The 18,988-nt window shown below is 38.2% G+C and overlaps 1 protein-coding gene and 1 pseudogene across 2 annotated transcripts in view; one reads left to right on the top strand and one right to left on the bottom strand.

Moving 5' to 3' along the window:
• LOC308657715 (uncharacterized protein C12orf56) overlaps positions 1-18,988 on the bottom strand; it is a 97,467-nt gene that overhangs the window by 56,788 nt on the left and 21,691 nt on the right. The window contains exon 3 of the mRNA XM_081309684.1: positions 15,556-15,628. Within this exon, the coding sequence (XP_081165810.1) occupies positions 15,556-15,628 (73 nt within the window). The remainder of the gene's footprint in view (positions 1-15,555; positions 15,629-18,988) is intronic.
• LOC308657717 (lanosterol 14-alpha demethylase-like) lies at positions 2,262-4,048 on the top strand (annotated as a pseudogene). The gene has a single exon. The product of its transcript is annotated as a lanosterol 14-alpha demethylase-like (transcript).

Consider the following 18,988-nt stretch of genomic DNA (forward strand, 5'->3'; position numbering starts at 1 on the left):
AGGATAGTAGAATGAATCAGACATTACCCCCCTATGTACATATATAACCATATGACTGGTGGGATTCTACATTATGTACAACCAGAAGAATGAGAAATTATGCTCCATTTATATATGATGTATCAAAGTGCATTCTACTGTCATATATAACAAATTAGTACAAATTTTTAAAGATTTTTTTAAAAAATAATATGTATGGCATTGTGTTCCCATAATAGGGTCTGGAAGGAAGAGTTGGGTGCTCATACTCTTCTTGCCCTGCAGAATGGGACATGGCATAACCAGATTTTAATTACACAATGGACAAATTACTGTACATGGTATACACATTTTAATTACACAATGGACAAATTACTGTACATGATATACACAAACCCTAAATGCTGTTCAATAAGTGTCTTGCATGACCCTATTTTCTTCATAGGATTCTAATATTAGATAACAGTATTATTTAAGTGTCTAAGAATATAAGATGCTCACACTATAATTTTTTGGGGGGGGCATTAGGGATTGAAGTCAGGGGCACTTGGCCACTGAGCCACATCCCCAGCCCTATTTTGTATTTTATTTAGAGACAGGGTCTCACTGAGTTACCTAGCGCCTCGCCATTGCTGAGGCTGTATTCAAACTTGCGATTCTCCTCAGCCTCCCAAAGCTGCTAGGATTACAGGCATGCGCCCAATGTGCCAGGCCACATTATGATTTTTGAATAAATGAACATTAGAGATTGAGAGCTCATGTCCCTCCTCCCACCACCAAATTAATATGCTGAAAATTAACCTTCACTGTGATAATATTTGCAGGTGGAGTCTTTGGGAAGTAATTGTGAAAGTAAATCCCTCACAAACGGGATTAATGCCTTTATAAGAGAGACTCCAGAGACCTCTTTAAGCTCCTTTCCATCATGTGATGGCACCCTTGTCTCTGATCTCTAGCTTCTGCAACTGTGAAAAATGAATTTCTGATGTTTATAAGCCACTCCATCTATGGCACTTGTTATAGCAGCACAAACTGACTAAGATAACAACTATATTTAGCTTAGAAAAGAATGAACTATACATATTTCATATCTCTTTATAGTAATAAATTTTCTTCCTTCCTCCCCCCCCCTTCTTTCGCAGTGAGGGGATTGTACTTAGAGCCTTGAGCATTCTAGGCAAGCAGTCTACCAGAGAGCTATACTCCCAGTCCTAGTGATATACTTCCTGGTTTTAACTTGGTAAAATTTATAAACTGCTTAATTAACTCTTGTGATCTACAAAGTAAGAATTACCTTAAAAATAAGAGGATTTGAAAAATGCTGCAGTATATCTGAATGCTCTGTATATTTATTTATTTTTTAAGAGTAGGATTTATCCAAGTGAGAAGAAATGACACAGAGCTCTCATAAGGTGAGAGGAGACCTGAGAGGGGTTGCCCTAAATCTTATTTTCAACAAATATTTAGATAACTTTTTAATGTGCCAAATATAACTAATCTGATGCATTTTATAATTTCAGGTAAAGTCACACTTAAGTCAGTTTTAAAAATTGAATGCTATCACTTACTAATCTATATTTTGAGATGTTTCAGCTTTATTTCTGATTAATTTAGTCTCGATTAAATTTGGCTATTATTCCTAATCATTTTGAAGTTTTCCTATACCGAATACATGAGAATGTTTGGTAATCACTTAAATTATATAAATTATATAAAGGAGATTACTATTTAAAATAATCTTAGTTAAATCCCATTTGTGAATTCAATAAACCTGTAATACAAAATAAAACAATTCCTTCTAGAATCAAATCTTAAAATTCAGGCAGCAACCATTTTTAAATTAATAATAACATATATATGGCAGTTACGAAGTCGTCTGAGTCAATTTCTCTTAGGTAATACCAGAGATACTGTAAATACTCAATGCTCTGTGCACAGCATTGAGCTCCAAAGTGGTGTTTAAAATAACTGCTGTGAACATGATCCCAAGTAAGCAAACACTATCTAACTGCTTGGAGAAATACTTGGCAATGATTCCACCAAAAAGCCTGGTCCCCACACTAAATGATTATTGATCCCTCATACAGTGTACATAGCACACTGACTACCCTGATATCATGGAAATGTGATATAAAGAAAAGAAAGAAAATCCCCATTCTTGTCCAGGGTATTTGCAATTACTAGGAATAATTCAAAAAAAGAAAAAGAACTGGGCTGCCGGCTGGCCGCACCCCAGGGGTGCAGGCCCTAATGGCCCGCGGTGCTCAAGGAGTGATCATCTCTTAAGCCGACTTCTTTTTACTCCCTGATCCCTTGTGCCACAGACACAGCCCGCTTCCTCAAGTCCTATCTCTGGCGCAAGGAGACCTCGGTGTCGTAGAGCACCTCTGAGGGCGTGGCCAGAGAAAAGTCCACCATACATTTTCTCTCCAATTCCATTCCTTGGGCATGCTATAGCATTTGGGAAAAGTCCAATTGAATTCCTAGAAAATGCATATGAGAAGTATGGACCTGTATTTAGTTTTACCATGGTGGGCAAGACGTTTACTTACCTTTTGGGGAGTGATGCTGCTGCACTGTTTTTTAATAGTAAAAATGAAGACCTGAATGCTGAGGATGTCTATAGCCGTCTGACAACACCTGTGTTTGGAAAGGGAGTTGGATATGATGTGCCTAATGCAGTCTTCTTGGAGCAGAAGAAAATGTTAGAGTGGCCTTAACATAGCCCACTTTAAACAGTGTGTTTCTATAATTGAAAAAGAAACAAAGGAATACTTTCAGAGTTGGGGAGAAAGTGGAGAAAAAAATGTATTTGAAGCTCTTTCTGAGCTCATAATTTTAACAGCCAGTCATTGTTTACACGGAAAGGAAATCAGAAGTCAACTGAATGAGAAGGTGGCACAGCTGTATGCAGATTTGGATGGAGGTTTTAGTCATGCAGCCTGGCTGTTGCCAGGTTGGCTGCCCCTGCCTAGTTTCAGACGCAGAGACAGAGCTCATCGAGAGATCAAGAATATTTTCTATAAGGCAATCCAAAAACGCAGGCAGTCAGAGGAAAAAAATGATGACATTCTCCAAACTCTACTAGATTCTTCATACAAGGATGGGCGTCCTTTGACAGATGAAGAAATAGCAGGGATGCTGATTGGACTCCTCTTGGCAGGGCAGCATACGTCTTCAACTACCAGTGCCTGGATGGGCTTCTTTTTGGCCAGAGATAAAACACTTCAAGAAAAATGTTATTTAGAACAGCGTACAGTCTTCGGGGAGGATCTTCCTCCTTTAACTTAAGATCAGCTCAAGGATCTAAATTTACTTGATCGCTGCATAAAAGAAACATTAAGACTTAGACCTCCTATAATGACCATGATGAGAATGGCCAAAACTCCTCAGACTGTGGCAGGGTATACCATTCGTCCAGGACATCAGGTGTGTGTTTCTCCTACTGTCAATCAAAGACTTAAAGACTCATGGGTTGAACGTCTGGACTTCAATCCTGATCGCTATTTACAGGATAACCCAGCATCAGGAGAGAAGTTTGCCTATGTGCCATTTGGAGCTGGACACCATCGTTGTATTGGGGAAAATTTCGCTTATGTTCAAATCAAGACGATTTGGTCCACTATGCTTCGTCTATATGAATTTGATCTCATTAATGGATATTTTCCCACTGTGAATTATACAACTATGATTCATACGCCTGAAAACCCAGTTATTCGTTACAAACGAAGATCAAAATGAAAAAGGCTGCAAGGAACTAACGTGATATATTATTGTAACTGCGAAAACATTTGAAGAAAATGAAGTTTACAAAACAGCTCTCATAGTATACTGTTTGTGTAATTCTAAAAGCCAGTTTAATTTATGATTTTAATATTTTATTAACTGAATGATTCTATCAAATCTAATGGCATTTGAAACATTTTATAATAGTTTTGATACTTACTACATGTGCTTTGAGGAAGCCAAAGTTTATTAGTAAAAATAATTGTTTTGGGGGATCTATGTAACTAGCAGACTCCAAAATAGTACAGTTTCCAGGTACTAATTTTAAAAGCTATAGACAAATAAGGTCAGGAATTTCAAATCTGGGACTAGTTATACAAGACAAAGAAAGCCCAGGGAAATATTTGGAAAGTCTTAGTTATTCATTTATCTGGCAAGTTTTTGTGTGTAAGGATGGAAAAGTAGGGAATAAACTCACAGTTATAGCCTGGGATAAAAGAGACTATTATTAATAAGTTTTGGTATGATGATATTGAGCAGTGATAGAGATAAGTTATAGAAAAATATATCCTTTTTAAGTTTGAACTGGAAGCACTATTGGAAGTTGAGAGAGATGTAGGACCATGCTTTGGTAATCATTTCTGAAAAATAATAAATACTAAAAAAATTACCCATGTGTCTTCATATACTAAATATTACTTACGTCTCCATCTGATAAATAGGTGTCCTGTTCCACAAGGTCACATCTATGTGCAAGTCCAAAATCAAGTCTGTAGGAGATATAATTTTCGTTTTCTTCTTTGGCTCAGTGTTATTCCCTGCCTCCTCCAAAATCCATTTATGGATGTTTCTATTACTAGTTCCATTCATTCAAGTAAATAAACTTTTTAAAAGTACAGGATATGAGATCAGGGAACTGTGGCTTTAAGATAAGGTAATATGAAGCAGCTTCTTGGTATTATTGGTCATATTCTATGAAGCCCTATGTTCAGTAATAAACCTAACTCAAATTATAACTGGGGGCCTAATTATAATGAGATACCTGTAATTTGATCACATAATTTGCTTGTACTAGATGAAGCCAAAATATTTTCCCTTATGTATATTACAGTTCTGTTTAAGAGGCTGGAAGACTTGTGTTAAATTCTAATTGTTTAGAACAAATCTCTGCTGTTAAAAAGTTTTTCACATTAAAATTCTCCTTGAGAAAAATTAAAAAAAAAAAGAAAAAGAACTTATGGTTATCAAAAAAGAAACGGAGATGAAGTATCAATCTTTTTTCTTGTTCATGTTATTGTTCCCACTGTTATTTATTTCATTGATTTCTGCCCTATGTTATTTTTTCATGCTTTTTAAAGTTTGCTCAGCTAACACAGAATTTGTTTACAGTGAAGCCTTGGTAAAGAGGAAAGTAGCTGAGTTAGAAAAACGTCTGGCCTTCAGAACAGCACTTTGCCATCTGTTAGTGGAGGAAACAGCTGATACTTGTGCTACTTACGAAGTCTGATATCTTAGGGTCAGCCTGACTGGCTGTGCTCTAATGTGCTCTGGCAGAAAGCCAGACAGCAGGAACCAAGGCCACCTGACTTGGTGTGGGGGGAGGAGATCAGATGTGCTAATCAATGTTCACTCAAGGGTCCTCTGTGGTGTGTGGTGTACAGCACACACTAAGCACAGGGATCAGCTTGCCATGTATTTCCACTAGTCACTGTTGAACACTGTGTAATGCCTACTGCACTGATTTGGTACAAGGGACATAATAAGAAAAAAGAGGGTTTTTTTCATTTTTGTTTTTGGAATGTTCAAGTTACTCTGCCTCTGGAGCTAAGACCTAAGTACAGGAGACAGGATGCTTTGTTTGTCTGGGAAAGACAAAACACTCATATCCAAAGTAAACACTGAAAGAATCATCTATAAGAAACTTATAGCTGGGCACGGTGTAGCACACCCAAAATCCCAGCAGCTCGGGAGGCTGTGGCAGGAGGATCAAAAGTTCAAAGCCGGCCTCAGCAAACCAAGGCACTAAGCAACTCAGTGAGACCCGGTCTCTAAATAAAATGCAAAATAGGGCTGGGGATGTGGCTCAGTGGTTGAGTGCCCCTGAGTTCAATCCCCAGTACGAAAGAAAGAAAGAAAGAAAGAAAGAAAGAAAGAAAGAAAGAAAGAAAGAAAGAGGAAGGAAGGAAGGAAGGAAGGAACTTATATTGCTGTTACTACATCACATGAAATCATTTGTCATATGGCCTATCTTTCTGAATTTAGAGATTATATCTGGGATTGTCGGCCTTAAAATGTAAGCTACATGATGTATATAAAATTCACACACAATTTCAACTAATAGCTATCACACAGAACTTGCCCACATGGCCATCTCCACTAACAAGGATGTCTAGGAAGGCAAATGCTTTAAACTGAGCACATTACCATCCCAACCAAACTGAGATTCAGTTAATAAAGAATTGGAGAATTTGTTTATTCTTTTCTCTCTGCCCCCTAGCTTTAGGGAATTCTTAAGAAAAACAAGATACACCTCTCCTAAAAAAACAATTTTGATGAAAAACCTGCTTGTGTTTTCTTTTGTAAAATCCATATGAATACATGGAGCTATCCACTGATGGAGAGCTACCCTGAAGAGAGACCTAAATATCTTATTATCAGAGATCACAAGTCTGTTATCTATCCCTTAGGTGTTTAGAGGCCTGCTGTTTATTATTACCTTGAAAAGTAATCATATTAATGTAGGTCTCATGTCCCAGGATAACAGCATCCTCCTTATGACCTGCAGCTTCTCATAATTAGGTCTAAAGCTTTACACCTCAGAGGTGTTTCAAAGCTCTGCACATGGTAGCATCCTTTAGTCCTCTAATTAGTATTTTCTATCTCGACCTGCCCTTTGCTTAGACTTCTGATTCAGATGTTTAATTGTGGAGATGACAGTGCTAGGAAACTAAAGGCTAGCAGACCCAGCTCCCTCCCCACCTGCTTTACTTGGCAACTACTCCTCCACTCCACACATGGGGTACACAGAAGCTGCCATGTTTTTAAAGACCCTGATATCTTTTCTGTGGGGGATATTTTTAAACAGTGAGTCATTTATTCAATCTGGATAGTCAGAAACCTCTTCCAGGATTTTAAAATTTTGAGAAATAAAAATATGTGAGTTGGCCTATGTCTAATAGTGGGAGCTGCGGAGAACTTAAGACAGGTAGTTACTTACTTGTCTGACCCATGGAGGACAAGAGATTCAGTGAGAGAAAATGAAGCTGACACACAAACATTAGAGGAGGAGACAGAGACAGAGAGCTCTGTGCTTTCAGCACCTAGTTCCAGCTGTGCCTAATGCAGTTTCATTCTTACCATTCCTACATCACCATGGTTTGGTTTCTAAACTTTGCTGATTTTATCACCATTGTTCATCTAAAATTGAACATAAAGCCCAATAATTAGAATATGTCAGATTAGATAAATAGGCCTCCATGTATATCTATTTCCCTATTTATCTATATATCAGTCATCCACTATTGAATGTTGAATCACAGAAGTTGCCCCAGTAATTCCAATAAATTCCTCTTTTTAAAAAAAATTTTTATTTATTCTACTTTGTTGTACATGACAGCAAAATGTACTTCAATTCATCGTATACAAATGGAATGCAATATTTCAATTCTCTGGTTGTACATGGTGTAGAGACGCACCATTCATGCAGGCATACAAGTAGGTAGGGTAATGATGCAAATTCCTCTTTTAACCCAAGCTAGGTTTCTGACAATTTTAACAGAGTTCTAACTTCCATGATAACCTAAAACAACTATTACAACCATTAGAAACCATTTATTTTTCTAAAGTGGAGAAAAACAATGAGACTCAGTATCAGTGTTCTAGAAAATTTGGGAACCATATGTCAAAATATTCAGTGAAAACTATAGAGTCCAGAAGCACATGGATGGCTGTCACTGGAATTGCCTTTCCCTTAACTCTCCCAGTCATGAAGGCCATGCTCAGAATTTCACGTAGTGCCCTGCTACTAGACAGAGCCCTCTTCCAGAAGCTCAGAAATCACAACCTTTAGGACAACAGTAAAAATACATCAACATGTACTTCAAAACATGATTCATTATTACATGGATTTAGACCAGATCACATTCCTACAAGTCCATATAAGGTAAGCCAGGTTAGATTGTAAAGAACATGATCATTCATTCATTAAGTACCTATTATGTCCCAGGCACTACGTCAACACCAGGAATGTTTCAGTGAACAACAGTATATAAGTTCCTGTTTTCATGGAGCTTACATTCTAGTGGGATGATAGACAACAATAAACATGTAATTGCAGCTTTCAAAAGTACTATGAAATAAACTCACATAAAGAAAGCTGTACATTTTTTGTCAGATAATGGTATACTCTTGACCAGGTGATCAGGCAAAACCTCTCGGACAAGGGGTCATTTAAGCTAAGACCTGAAGGATAAGAAAGTGGGCCAAGGGGAAAGGACAGAGCTTGGGCTGTGCTCTAGCCTTTGTGATAAGTGAGAGGTGAAGCTGGTGCAGTGTATCAAGACTAGGTCTTGCAGGGATGTTTAGACAGTACAATGTTTTATTTTTTTGTGTAATAGAATGTCATCATGGACATTATTAAAAGATCACTTTGGCTTTCAATGTAGATAATAGATAGTGAGGCAAAGGTGGGGTGGTACCAAGGAGGAGTAGTTAGATGTGTTCAGTTGTGCAGGTGACAGATTATCATGGCCTATACCAGGATATCTGAAGTGGAAAGAGACAATTTAATGGATGGAAAAGAAATACATTATGAGTATAGAACTCAGGAGTCTCAACAATCCAAGAGAAAATTGATGTCATTGTAGATTATCTACACCAGTAATTCCCAAACCTTTGTAGCTTGTTAACAGAATCATCTAGACCTGAAGAAGTCATGGCCTTTTGCAATTAATCCAGGTCGGCTTTATTTCCACACTCCAAACGACCTGGGCTGCCTCCTCACATGGCCTCAAATGACCTGGGCTGCCTCCTCAGCATGTGTTAAGAGGGTAGACTAATCTCAAAGCAGTTACAACCCTTAAGAAAAAACTGGGTGTCCCAGATTCGGGTTTACTGACAAGCAAATTCAAGTCCCTATAACCATTCTAGCCTCAAACAGCAGGAAGGCTTGGGGAAATGAGCTCTTATATTCAATTGACTTCTCAAACTAAACTTGTTTTAGATATTTAACATTGTTAAAAAAATTTTTTAAGTATGTGGTTTTGTCTTTTGTAAAAGGCAAAATAGTAGGCATCCATGAATTTTTCATAATTAGTGGGTCTTTCTGAGCTTTAGGATTATCTTCATTAACAGTCAGGAACTATACTTGGTAAACTGGCCTGAAAGAGCAGAATCCTAAAGGCAGAAGCCAAGAGGGTGTGGCTTTAGTGCCTCTTACTCCCCAGGATCTCCAACAGTCCTCCCCAGAATGAGCCATGACAAATAAATATCTACACTACATAAAAGCAATGCAGTTGTGACCACTGAGGGAAAAAGAGCCGCCCCAAATAAGCATATGGTCTAAGTAAATGAGTTCCCTAATCTCCCCTATTGCTACCCAAAGATCCTCTTTTATGGAAATTCCAGAATGATCCCAGGATCCAGGAAGTCTCTAATACTAGTCCAAATTCTTCCCCATATATACTAGTGTAAGCTTAAAATTCTACTAGTTTTTCCTCTGCTTCCAGCAAAGATGAAGTAGTAGGGGCCAAAAAAAATACTCCCACCTGAAACAACCAAAAACGGGACAAAGTATGCAAAAATAGCTTTCAAAAGACATCAGGCAGCCTGGTGTGGTTGGTGCAGGCCTGTAATCCCAGCAGCTCGAGAGGCTGAGACAGGAGAATCTTGCATTCAAAGCCAGCCTTAGCAACAGGGAGGCGCTAAACAGCTCAGTGAGACCCTGTCTTTAAATAAAATACAAAATAGGGCTGGGGATGTGGCTCAGTGGTCGAGTGCCCTAGTTTATTGTCTTGAAAAAGTTTTCCAGACCACAGTTAGGGGAAGGGACAGATAGAGATATTGATTGTGGTGATAGTTTCATGGGTTTATATGACAAAACAGGTATACACAGTTTATTATATGTCAATTATACCTCAGCAGGGCTGTTAAAATGAAATCCCACTGAGAGGTAACCATTTTAAATCTGTATTATTATATTTTCATACTGTGTAGTTAGCACAAAATCTTACAGGACCATCAAGGATATTGACTAGGAAGTCAAGAGAAAGTACGGGGATGCGGGAAAGAGCGCAGGATGGAGGAAATGTTAACAAACTTGACCACTTGACCAGTGTGTTGAGAGCTGGAGCTAGCAGGGGCAGTCACAGGAAAGGCATGGGGGTGACTTTAGTTGCCACCATAAATGGGCAGCATTACTGGCATGTAGTGGACAAGAGTCAGAGAAGCTTAATTCCCACAATGACCATGAATGGTGCACCACAAAATGCCAATAACACCCCACTGGAAAATCTTAGTATAAAGAGTTCAGTTAGACTAGCTGTTGTCCCTTCCTTAATACCACCATTATCTTTATAATGTGTGTTTTGAGGTCTGCAATGCTAGCAGAATATTTATGAGTCAATTCTGTCATAGCCAATAAGATTTTCTGATGTTTTAGTTTCTATATAATCAGAACCTCCAAAGCCCTGAGAAAGCTGACAGAAACACAGAGAATGTTTCTATAACTAACTCTTTAAACACCTTTAGGAAAATTACAGTTATTGCAGCCAATTTTCGATCAGTTGTCTTGCCCAAAATAGTTAGTTGTAAGATTCTAAGATTAATTTTTTTTTGTGGGGGTGGGAGCGGTGCTGGGGATGAAACTCAGGGTCTTATACATGCTAGACAAGCATTCTACCACTGAGCTAAACCCCCAGCCCCAAAATAACTGTTTTTTTTTTTTTCTTTTTGAGATGGGGTTTTACTATGTTGTTGCACAGGGTGGTCTTGAACTTCCAGACTCAAATGATCCTCCTGCTTCAGTCTCCTAAGTAGCTTGGACTACAGGAACATGCCACTGTGCTTGACTCCCAGACCCCAAATAAAGCATTTGAGATTAAAATTCTATAAAGAAAAATGGTGATGTGTTCCAGTAAGGGGGAAAAATTTGCAAACCATTTTTCATGCATGAGAAGAGAAGTTATAATAATTTAGGATTAGAAGAGAATTTATAGGTGCTCTTGTTCAAACAGTGACTGAAAGTGCAATGAGAAAAGGCAAGCTTTTTCTAGCAATCTCAGCACGCAGCATGGTCACCACAGGCTTGTGAAGACTCCCCAGGCAGAACTTCACTTTTACTGTACAGCATTTTGCAGTGCTTTCCTAACATGGATCTCTCTCCTTGCCATGCCTCTCTTTCAGGACCCCAAATTAAACTCACTTTCTCCATGCCTACAAATCCCATGACAGACAGCTCTCAGAATCTTATGCTCTCCTCTTTTTTCTAATGTCTAGATTCATAATTATATAATAGTATCATTCTTGAAGTTATGCAACTTGGGAATCTCTTTATACCCAGATTTCTCTCTCTCATTACAGACTGAAATTTTAACTTCAGATGAACTTCTCCACCAGAGGACACCCTCTAGGATCTCAGGCTTACTCTATCTAAACCAGACCTTGGGCCTGATCCCTCTGCATTCTTATTTCTTTGCAAGGCATCACCATTCAGTCACCCCAGCTGCAAACCACAGTGGTTTCTCTCTCCATCTCTCCCATTTTTTTTAAATTTTTTTTATTGGTTGTTCACAACATTACAAAGCTCTTGACATATCATATTTCATACATTAGATTGAAGTGGGTTATGAACCCCCAATTTTACCCCAAATGCAGATTGCAGAATCACGTCGGTTACACTTCCACAATTTTACATAATGCCCTATTAGTAATTGTTGTATTCTGCTACCTTTCCTATCCCCTACTATCCCCCCTCCCCTCCCCTCCCATCTTCTCTCTCTACCCCATCTACTGTAATTCATTTCTCTCCTTGTTTATTTTCCCATTCCCCTCACAACCTCTTATATGTAATTTTGTATAGCAATGAGGGTCTCCCTTCATTTCCATGCAATTTCCCTTTTCTCTCCCTTTCCCTCCCATCTCATGTCTCTGTTTAATGTTAATCTTTTCTTCCTGCTCTTCCTCCCTGCTCTGTTCATAGTTGCTCTCATTATATCAAAGAAGACATTTGGTATTTGTTTTTTAGGGATTGGCTAGCTTCATTAAGCATAATCTGCTCTAGTGCCATCCATTTCCCTGCAAATTCTATGATTTTGTCATTTTTTATTGCTGCATAGTACTCCATTGTGTATAGATGCCACATTTTTTTTATCCATTCATCTATTGAAGGGCATCTGGGTTGGTTCCACAGTCTAGCTATTGTGAATTGTGCTGCTATGAACATCGATGTGGCAGTATCCCTGTAGCATGCTCTTTTAAGGTCTTCAGGGAATAGTCCGAGAAGGGCAATAGCAGGGTCAAATGGTGGTTCCATTCCCAGCTTTCCCAGGAATCTCCAAACTGCTTTCCAAATTGGCCACACCAATTTGCAGTCCCACCAGCAATGTACAAGTGTACCCTTTTCTCCACATCCTCGCCAGCACTTGTTGTTGTTTGACTTCATAGTGGCTGCCAATCTTACTGGAGTGAGATGGTATCTTAGGGTGGTTTTGATTTGCATTTCTCTGACTGCTAGAGATGGTGAGCATTTTTTCATATACTTGTTGATTGATTGTATGTCCTCCTCTGAGAAGTGTCTGTTCAGGTCCTTGGCCCATTTGTTGATTGGGTTATTTGTTATCTTATTGTCTAATTTTTTGAGTTCTTTGTATACTCTGGATATTAGGGCTCTATCTGAAGTGTGAGGAGTAAAAATTTGTTCCCAGGATTTAGGCTCCCTATTTACCCCTCTTATTGTTTCTCTTGCTGAGAAAAAACTTTTAAGATTGAAACCTGCGGCTACAGGTGTGTAATTCCCTAGCCTTCCCTCTCCACACATTGGGGAAACCTTAAGGGCCCCTCCCAGCTCTCCCGTAAGGGCCCCTCCCAGCTCTCTCGTGAGCTCGATAGCCAGCCCGAGGGAATCAGAGGTGGCGCGGGACCCGCGGTGCGGAACTACCGCTCCCACCAGGGCTGACTGCTGAGGCCTCTTGCACCAGCTACCGGGGGCGTGGCTACCGGAGGGCAAGTAAAATTCGCTGAGGATTCTCAGCCCCAAGCTCTACAAACTTAGGGTCTGAGGGAATGGTAAACTGGAAGAGTGTGCCCAGTAGTTCATGAAAACAGGGCTCCCGGGAGCAGCAGACCTGGCGTGTAGCCAGTATTGTGATGAGCGGCACCCCTGAGAGGGGCCTGGCTAGAGGAAAAGTGGGAAGTGACTAGACACAAGAGGAGGCCCTAGACACTCAGGATTGGAGACTCGCCCAGTCTGGGAGGAGCTGCTACACAGTGATTGGTTCCCGTGTATTGACAGGAGAAACTTGACCTGGTGGGCACAGCGCCACCTACTGGAAGAGAAGTTAATCAAACTCTAAGACTGCATTTATTAGGTTTTTTTTCTTTTTTTCTTTTCTCTTTTTTTTTGATTTGGGTTTTTCTTTTGTTTTCATTTTTCTTTCTTGTTGTTTTTTAATTTTTTTACAACTTTTTTAAATTTTTTTCTTCTAATTTTAATTTTAATTTTTTTTATTATTATTTTTTAAAAATTTTTTTTCTTTTTTTATTTCCTATTTTTTTTCTTCTTTTGTCTTTTCATTTCTCTTATCCCCCCTTCCTTGAATTCTACCTGCTTACTCTCATTCTCTTTAGTGACTTCTTCCCTTCCTTCTAATACCTTTCCTCCCAAGCATCAAATAAATTTATAGGAGTAAACAGTAACTCAGCAGTCAAACAGAACAAGAAGTAACATGAGCAGCTTCAAGAAGCAAGGAAGAAAAGGAGTACAAACAATGCAAGACAGCCTAAATATTCAGGAGGACCTAGAGTCATCAGAAAAATGGTCATATAAAGAACTCAAGGAACACCTTAGACAGATGGAATGGAACCTTAAAGAGGATACCAGACAGCAAATTCAAGCAGCGAAAGAACACATTGAGAATGAATTACATAAACAGATAAAAGAAGAAGTTAAGCATCTTTATCAGGAGATAGAGATTATAAAAAATAATTAAACAATAATTCTAGAAATGAAGGAAACGATAAACCAAATTAAAAACTCAATTGAGAGTATCACTAACAGAGTGGAGCAAGTAGAAGCCAGAACATCAGATAATGAAGACAAAATATATCATCTTGAAAACAGTCTAGCCAACTCAGAAAGGCTGGTAAAAAATCACGAGAAAAACATCCAAGAGTTATGGGATAACATAAAAAAACCAAACTTACGAGTCATCAGGATAGAAGAAGGTACAGAGATTCAAACAAAGGGAATGAGTAACCTGCTGAATGAAATAATTACAGAAAACTTTCCAGAAATAAAAAAGGAAACAGATATACAAATTGAAGATGCATACAGGACACCGAGCACACAAAATCACAGTAGACCAACGCCAAGACACATTGTTATGAAGATATCCAATATACAGAACAAAGAGAAAATATTAAAAGCTACAAGAGAAAGGAGACAGATTACATTCAGGGGTAAACCAATAAGGTTAACAACGGATTTTTCATCACAGACACTGAAAGCAAGAAGGTCATGGAACAATGTATTTCAAACACTGAAAGACAATGGATGCCATCTCTCCCATTTTTCAATCAACTGCAGTCTTGTAGATTCTGCCTTTGAAATGTTCCTTCCATCCCTTTTTCTTTATTCTTGCTACCTCCACCCCAGTTCTAGTTCTCACTACTTCCCACCAGTCTTTGACCTTTCCTTGCTTCAAATTCATTTTAAGCACAATTGTTAGATTATTTTTTCTGTAGTAATGATTTCTATTATACCCTCCTGGTTGCACTTTGAATAGTTTTCTCAATTTCTATTAAATGAAATGTAAAATCTTCATCAGCCTTTTAAGAACCTTCGAAGTATGGGCCCAGTTGCACTTTTCAAAGACTTCTAGACTGCTTACTGTTCCTGATATGTTTTCCATTTTTACCTTCCTTTATCTTAGTTTACACTATTCCCACCATTTGCTGTGTCCCATTCCATGTACACTACCCCTATCATCTGACATTCTGACTTCTCTCCAAACTGAATATAATCTTTACCCTCTTTAAATCTCTTTGACACTGCTCCAACTCTTTTAGGACCCTCAGCATGTTTATGTTGTATTATATTTGTGCAAATGTTACATCCTGGTTAGGGTTCATTTCTGAAGGATGGAAATTATACTTTACTCATCCATGTACTCATCATAGAGCCTAACATTGTGTCCTGCACAGACCAAGAACTCAATCAGTGTTTTTAAATTCAGTTTTTTTTTTTAATATTTATTTATTTATTTATTTTTAGTTCTCGGCGGACACAACATCTTTGTTGGTATGTGGTGCTGAGGATCGAACCCGGGCCGCACGCATGCCAGGCGAGCGCGCTACCGCTTGAGCCACATCCTCAGCCCCAAAATTCAGTTTTAATTAATTATTTATTTATATTATAGACCTTTATATAGTTCATGGAAATTAGAAAAAATATATTCTTTTGCATTTGAATTCAGGAGAAAGTTCTCTCAAAATACCTTCTTCATCATTACACGTATGAGATATATAGAACTCAGTTCAAAGCCATTAGAGAAAAAACAAAAAGAAAAACAAATTGCAATATGAAATAACTTTTGACTAGGCAAGTTAAAAACATACTCTAAACAACAATCTCACCTGAGAGAGGATTCATTCAGACTTCTACATTTTTTGCTTCTCCAAAATATAAGGCCATTTTTCTCTTCCTTGACTTAAAAAAATTAAAAGGCATTTGATTATTAATTAAACAAGTTGATTGGATTTACAAAGAAAACCTAGCCACATGTCTTGATTTGGTGACTATTCATAAATTCTCATCAAAACTTGCAAGTTGTCCAAGAATATAGTTGGGCACCATGATAGAGCAAAAGACCTTCAGCTCTGACATTAAAATGTGCTCAAATTCAGACCTTTCCCATAATTGCCTATGTGAACTTTAAAGTTACTTTGTTGCTCTAGCCTCAGTATCTTAATTTGCAAAATTAGGGCACATCCTGAATAGAACTCCTGTATCTCAGGAAATAATACCAAGAATGGAAAAATGGTATGACATCAAATTAAAAATCTTCTGTACAGCAGAGGAAACAACAATATGAAGAGAGAGCTTCATGTTGGGTTAGGGTTAGGGTTAGCTCAGTAGAACTGGTCACATTTCAAGTGCTCAGTGGCCACAGATAGCAGTATTGTACATAATCAGGCTAGATATAAAACATTTCTAAGATATACCTGAAATGAGTATTTAATAACTCAATCTATGAAAGATCTTGAACAACTAATACAGCTCACTACTTTCATTCTGTTCCCATCAGTACTGTCCATTTAAAGTTTTCTATAGTTTGGATCTGGAATGTCTCCCAATGGCCCACTGTGTTAAAGGATGCATCCCCAGCTCATGGCACTATTGGAAGGTGGTGGAACATTTGAAATTTGGGGCTAATAGTAAGTAGGACATTAGGCATCAAGGACATGTCCTTGAAGAGGATATTGGAACTCCAGCCTCTTTCTTCCTCTTTACCACCATGAGGTAAGCAGCTTGTTTTACTATGTGCTCCCCTCCATGACATGCTATCTTGTCACAGGCCCATAAGCAACAGTGTCAACTGTCCATAGCTGAAACCTCCAAAACTGTGAGCCAAAATAAATCTTTCCTCCTGCTGATTTATATCAGGTGTTTGTTACAGTAAAAGCTGATCAACAGAGTTTAAAAACCACCTCTTTCATAAAATGTAAAAAGTATGACTCAAAGTGCTAACCATACCCCATATAAGAACACATGTATACTAAAAAAAAAAAAAAAAAAAAAAAAAAACTTCCTTTTCTCTATATTTCTGAAAAAGTTGGATCTAATTGGGAATCCTGTGAAAGTGTGATCATTTAAACTAAGTATTGCTACTACAAATGACTTGCAATTTTGAACTTACTTTGTTCAGATGATAGAGTTGACTGGTGTGTGGACACTTCTGCCATATGACAAAAATATTCCCTAGGCTTTCACCCAAGAGGCTTGGAGTCAGTCTTAATAATTATCTTTATTTAAATACTCAGTGCTTGGTGCTTCTCTAGGCATGATATCATCCTTATTAACATTAAGGATTTCGGTAATGACAATAAAATAGGTTTGAGCCTGTATCTTGCTTCAGGATCACATATTACAAAATGTCTAGAGGGTGAACCATGGGGTCCTATGCAATATCTAAACCAAAGAACCAAGATTTTTGAGGAAAACAAAATATAGCACACATCACTACTGGAATGATGGGAAAAGGTGGTTTTTTTTTCTTCTTCTTCTTCTTCTAATATGTGCTATGGCTCCATGTGATCATGATAGTTTTGTGTTTCAAAAGCTCCTGCACAAAAGTATCAGATGGTGCTTTTGGGTATGAAAGTAAAGAAGAGGTAACAAAAGATGTGATCTATGTATGTACACAAGATAAATTCTTCATTGCTTTAACATCATTTGCAAGGTTTCTAGGAATTTAAATTTCATAAAACCTATATATATTGTACTGTATTCTTTCAACGTGTATTTTGATGTTCCTATATATGTTGGGGGGGGGGGAAGCCAAGAATAATTATGCTTGTGAACAAGGATAAATATGCATTTAAGGCAACTAACACCAGTTGCACACCCTAATTAGTGCAACAAGAGACCTGGTAAGCAACCAGGGATTTGATAAGCCTACTAATTACAACAACTTTTACAAACAGTTTCCAAGCCCTAGCATGTCAGTGTGGAGAAGTGCTTAGCCATGAAAGTACACAAATAAAATTTGCCCACATTTTGTAGCTCTTCAATAATCCAAGAGGCTCTGAGTTTGACCAGAAGTGAAGTCTAGTGAACAATGAAAGACTAATAAAGGCTAGTCTGTCTACACTGGTTAGACACCAGAAGTAGAAGGGCTTATCCATGTGCCCCCATGGACCTTTATTCTTCCATTCTTCTATGCAAAGGAATCAATCCTGATGGCAGACTCCCTTAAGTCAGCCATCCAGCTGTGTGCCCAATCCTGGCCATAACATTCCAGGTAATACAGTGACTACAGAGATGAGGAAATTGAGGCTCAAAAGTTTAAGTGATTTGCAGAAGATCACAGTCAAGAGATGTAAGAACCAGGATTTAAACCTGGCTTAGCCAAGTCCAAGTTCATGCTCTGTTTCTCTGCTTTTCACTAATTCCCAGTCATAGGGGTAGATACCTTAAAGGACTCTCATATATTTCTAGGTACATCTATATCTATATATCTTTATCTCTAAATATCTGACTATTTTTATTCACAACACTTTGACATCAAATTAGTGAGGTTGTTTACCTTCACCCAAAAACCAGTCCTTCAATTCTCTGAACACCAAGTGGTGGTCCTATAATTCAATTCAGTTCTGACACTAATTATCTGGAATTAGCATACACCAGATAGGTTAAGGACTCAGTCACAAAAGACTGTCCCCACTTCAGACAGGTGTTCCCCCCTGAAGAGGGCCAGAGTAAGCCATTTCTAAATAATCCACATTAGCATATTGGCCATTTTGACCAGATAGTACTTGAAAAATAGCAGATGTGCAAAGGGCTCACTGACCTACTTTAAAGTTGGGACATAAATATCCCATGAAAAAAATTTAACCTTGCTACCCTACCCCATACCTAGAAAAGAACACTCTTATCCCTAGAGATAGGGAGCTGACACTAAGAAGAATCTGCACAAACTTAGTAAAATAACCTTTATCTTTCATTAGATTCCCCTATATATTTTCTAGTCACTTTCCTCTTACAACAGCACCTAGCTAAATAAAACCCCTTTGATTTGTCTTTTCACAGTTCCCCAATTTATCATTCTTTGTCAAGATAGTATATAAGCTTTTAGGTCTGTCTTCTTTTGGGGGTCTCCATTTCTCTTCTATGAATCTTCCATTGCCATGTAAAATGATTAACATCAAATTAAACTTGCATGTTTTTCTCCTGTTAATCTGCCTCTTGTTGATTCTTAAAGCCAACCACAGAGAGTAGAGAAAAAGTCTTTCTTTCCCCATGCAACCCTCCACCTCAGGTTCAATAATTTGCAAAAACAGTTCATGA

This window comes from Spermophilus citellus (genome assembly GCF_964194105.1).
Source record: "Spermophilus citellus genome assembly, chromosome: 10".
NCBI classification, from domain to species: Eukaryota; Metazoa; Chordata; class Mammalia; order Rodentia; family Sciuridae; genus Spermophilus; species Spermophilus citellus.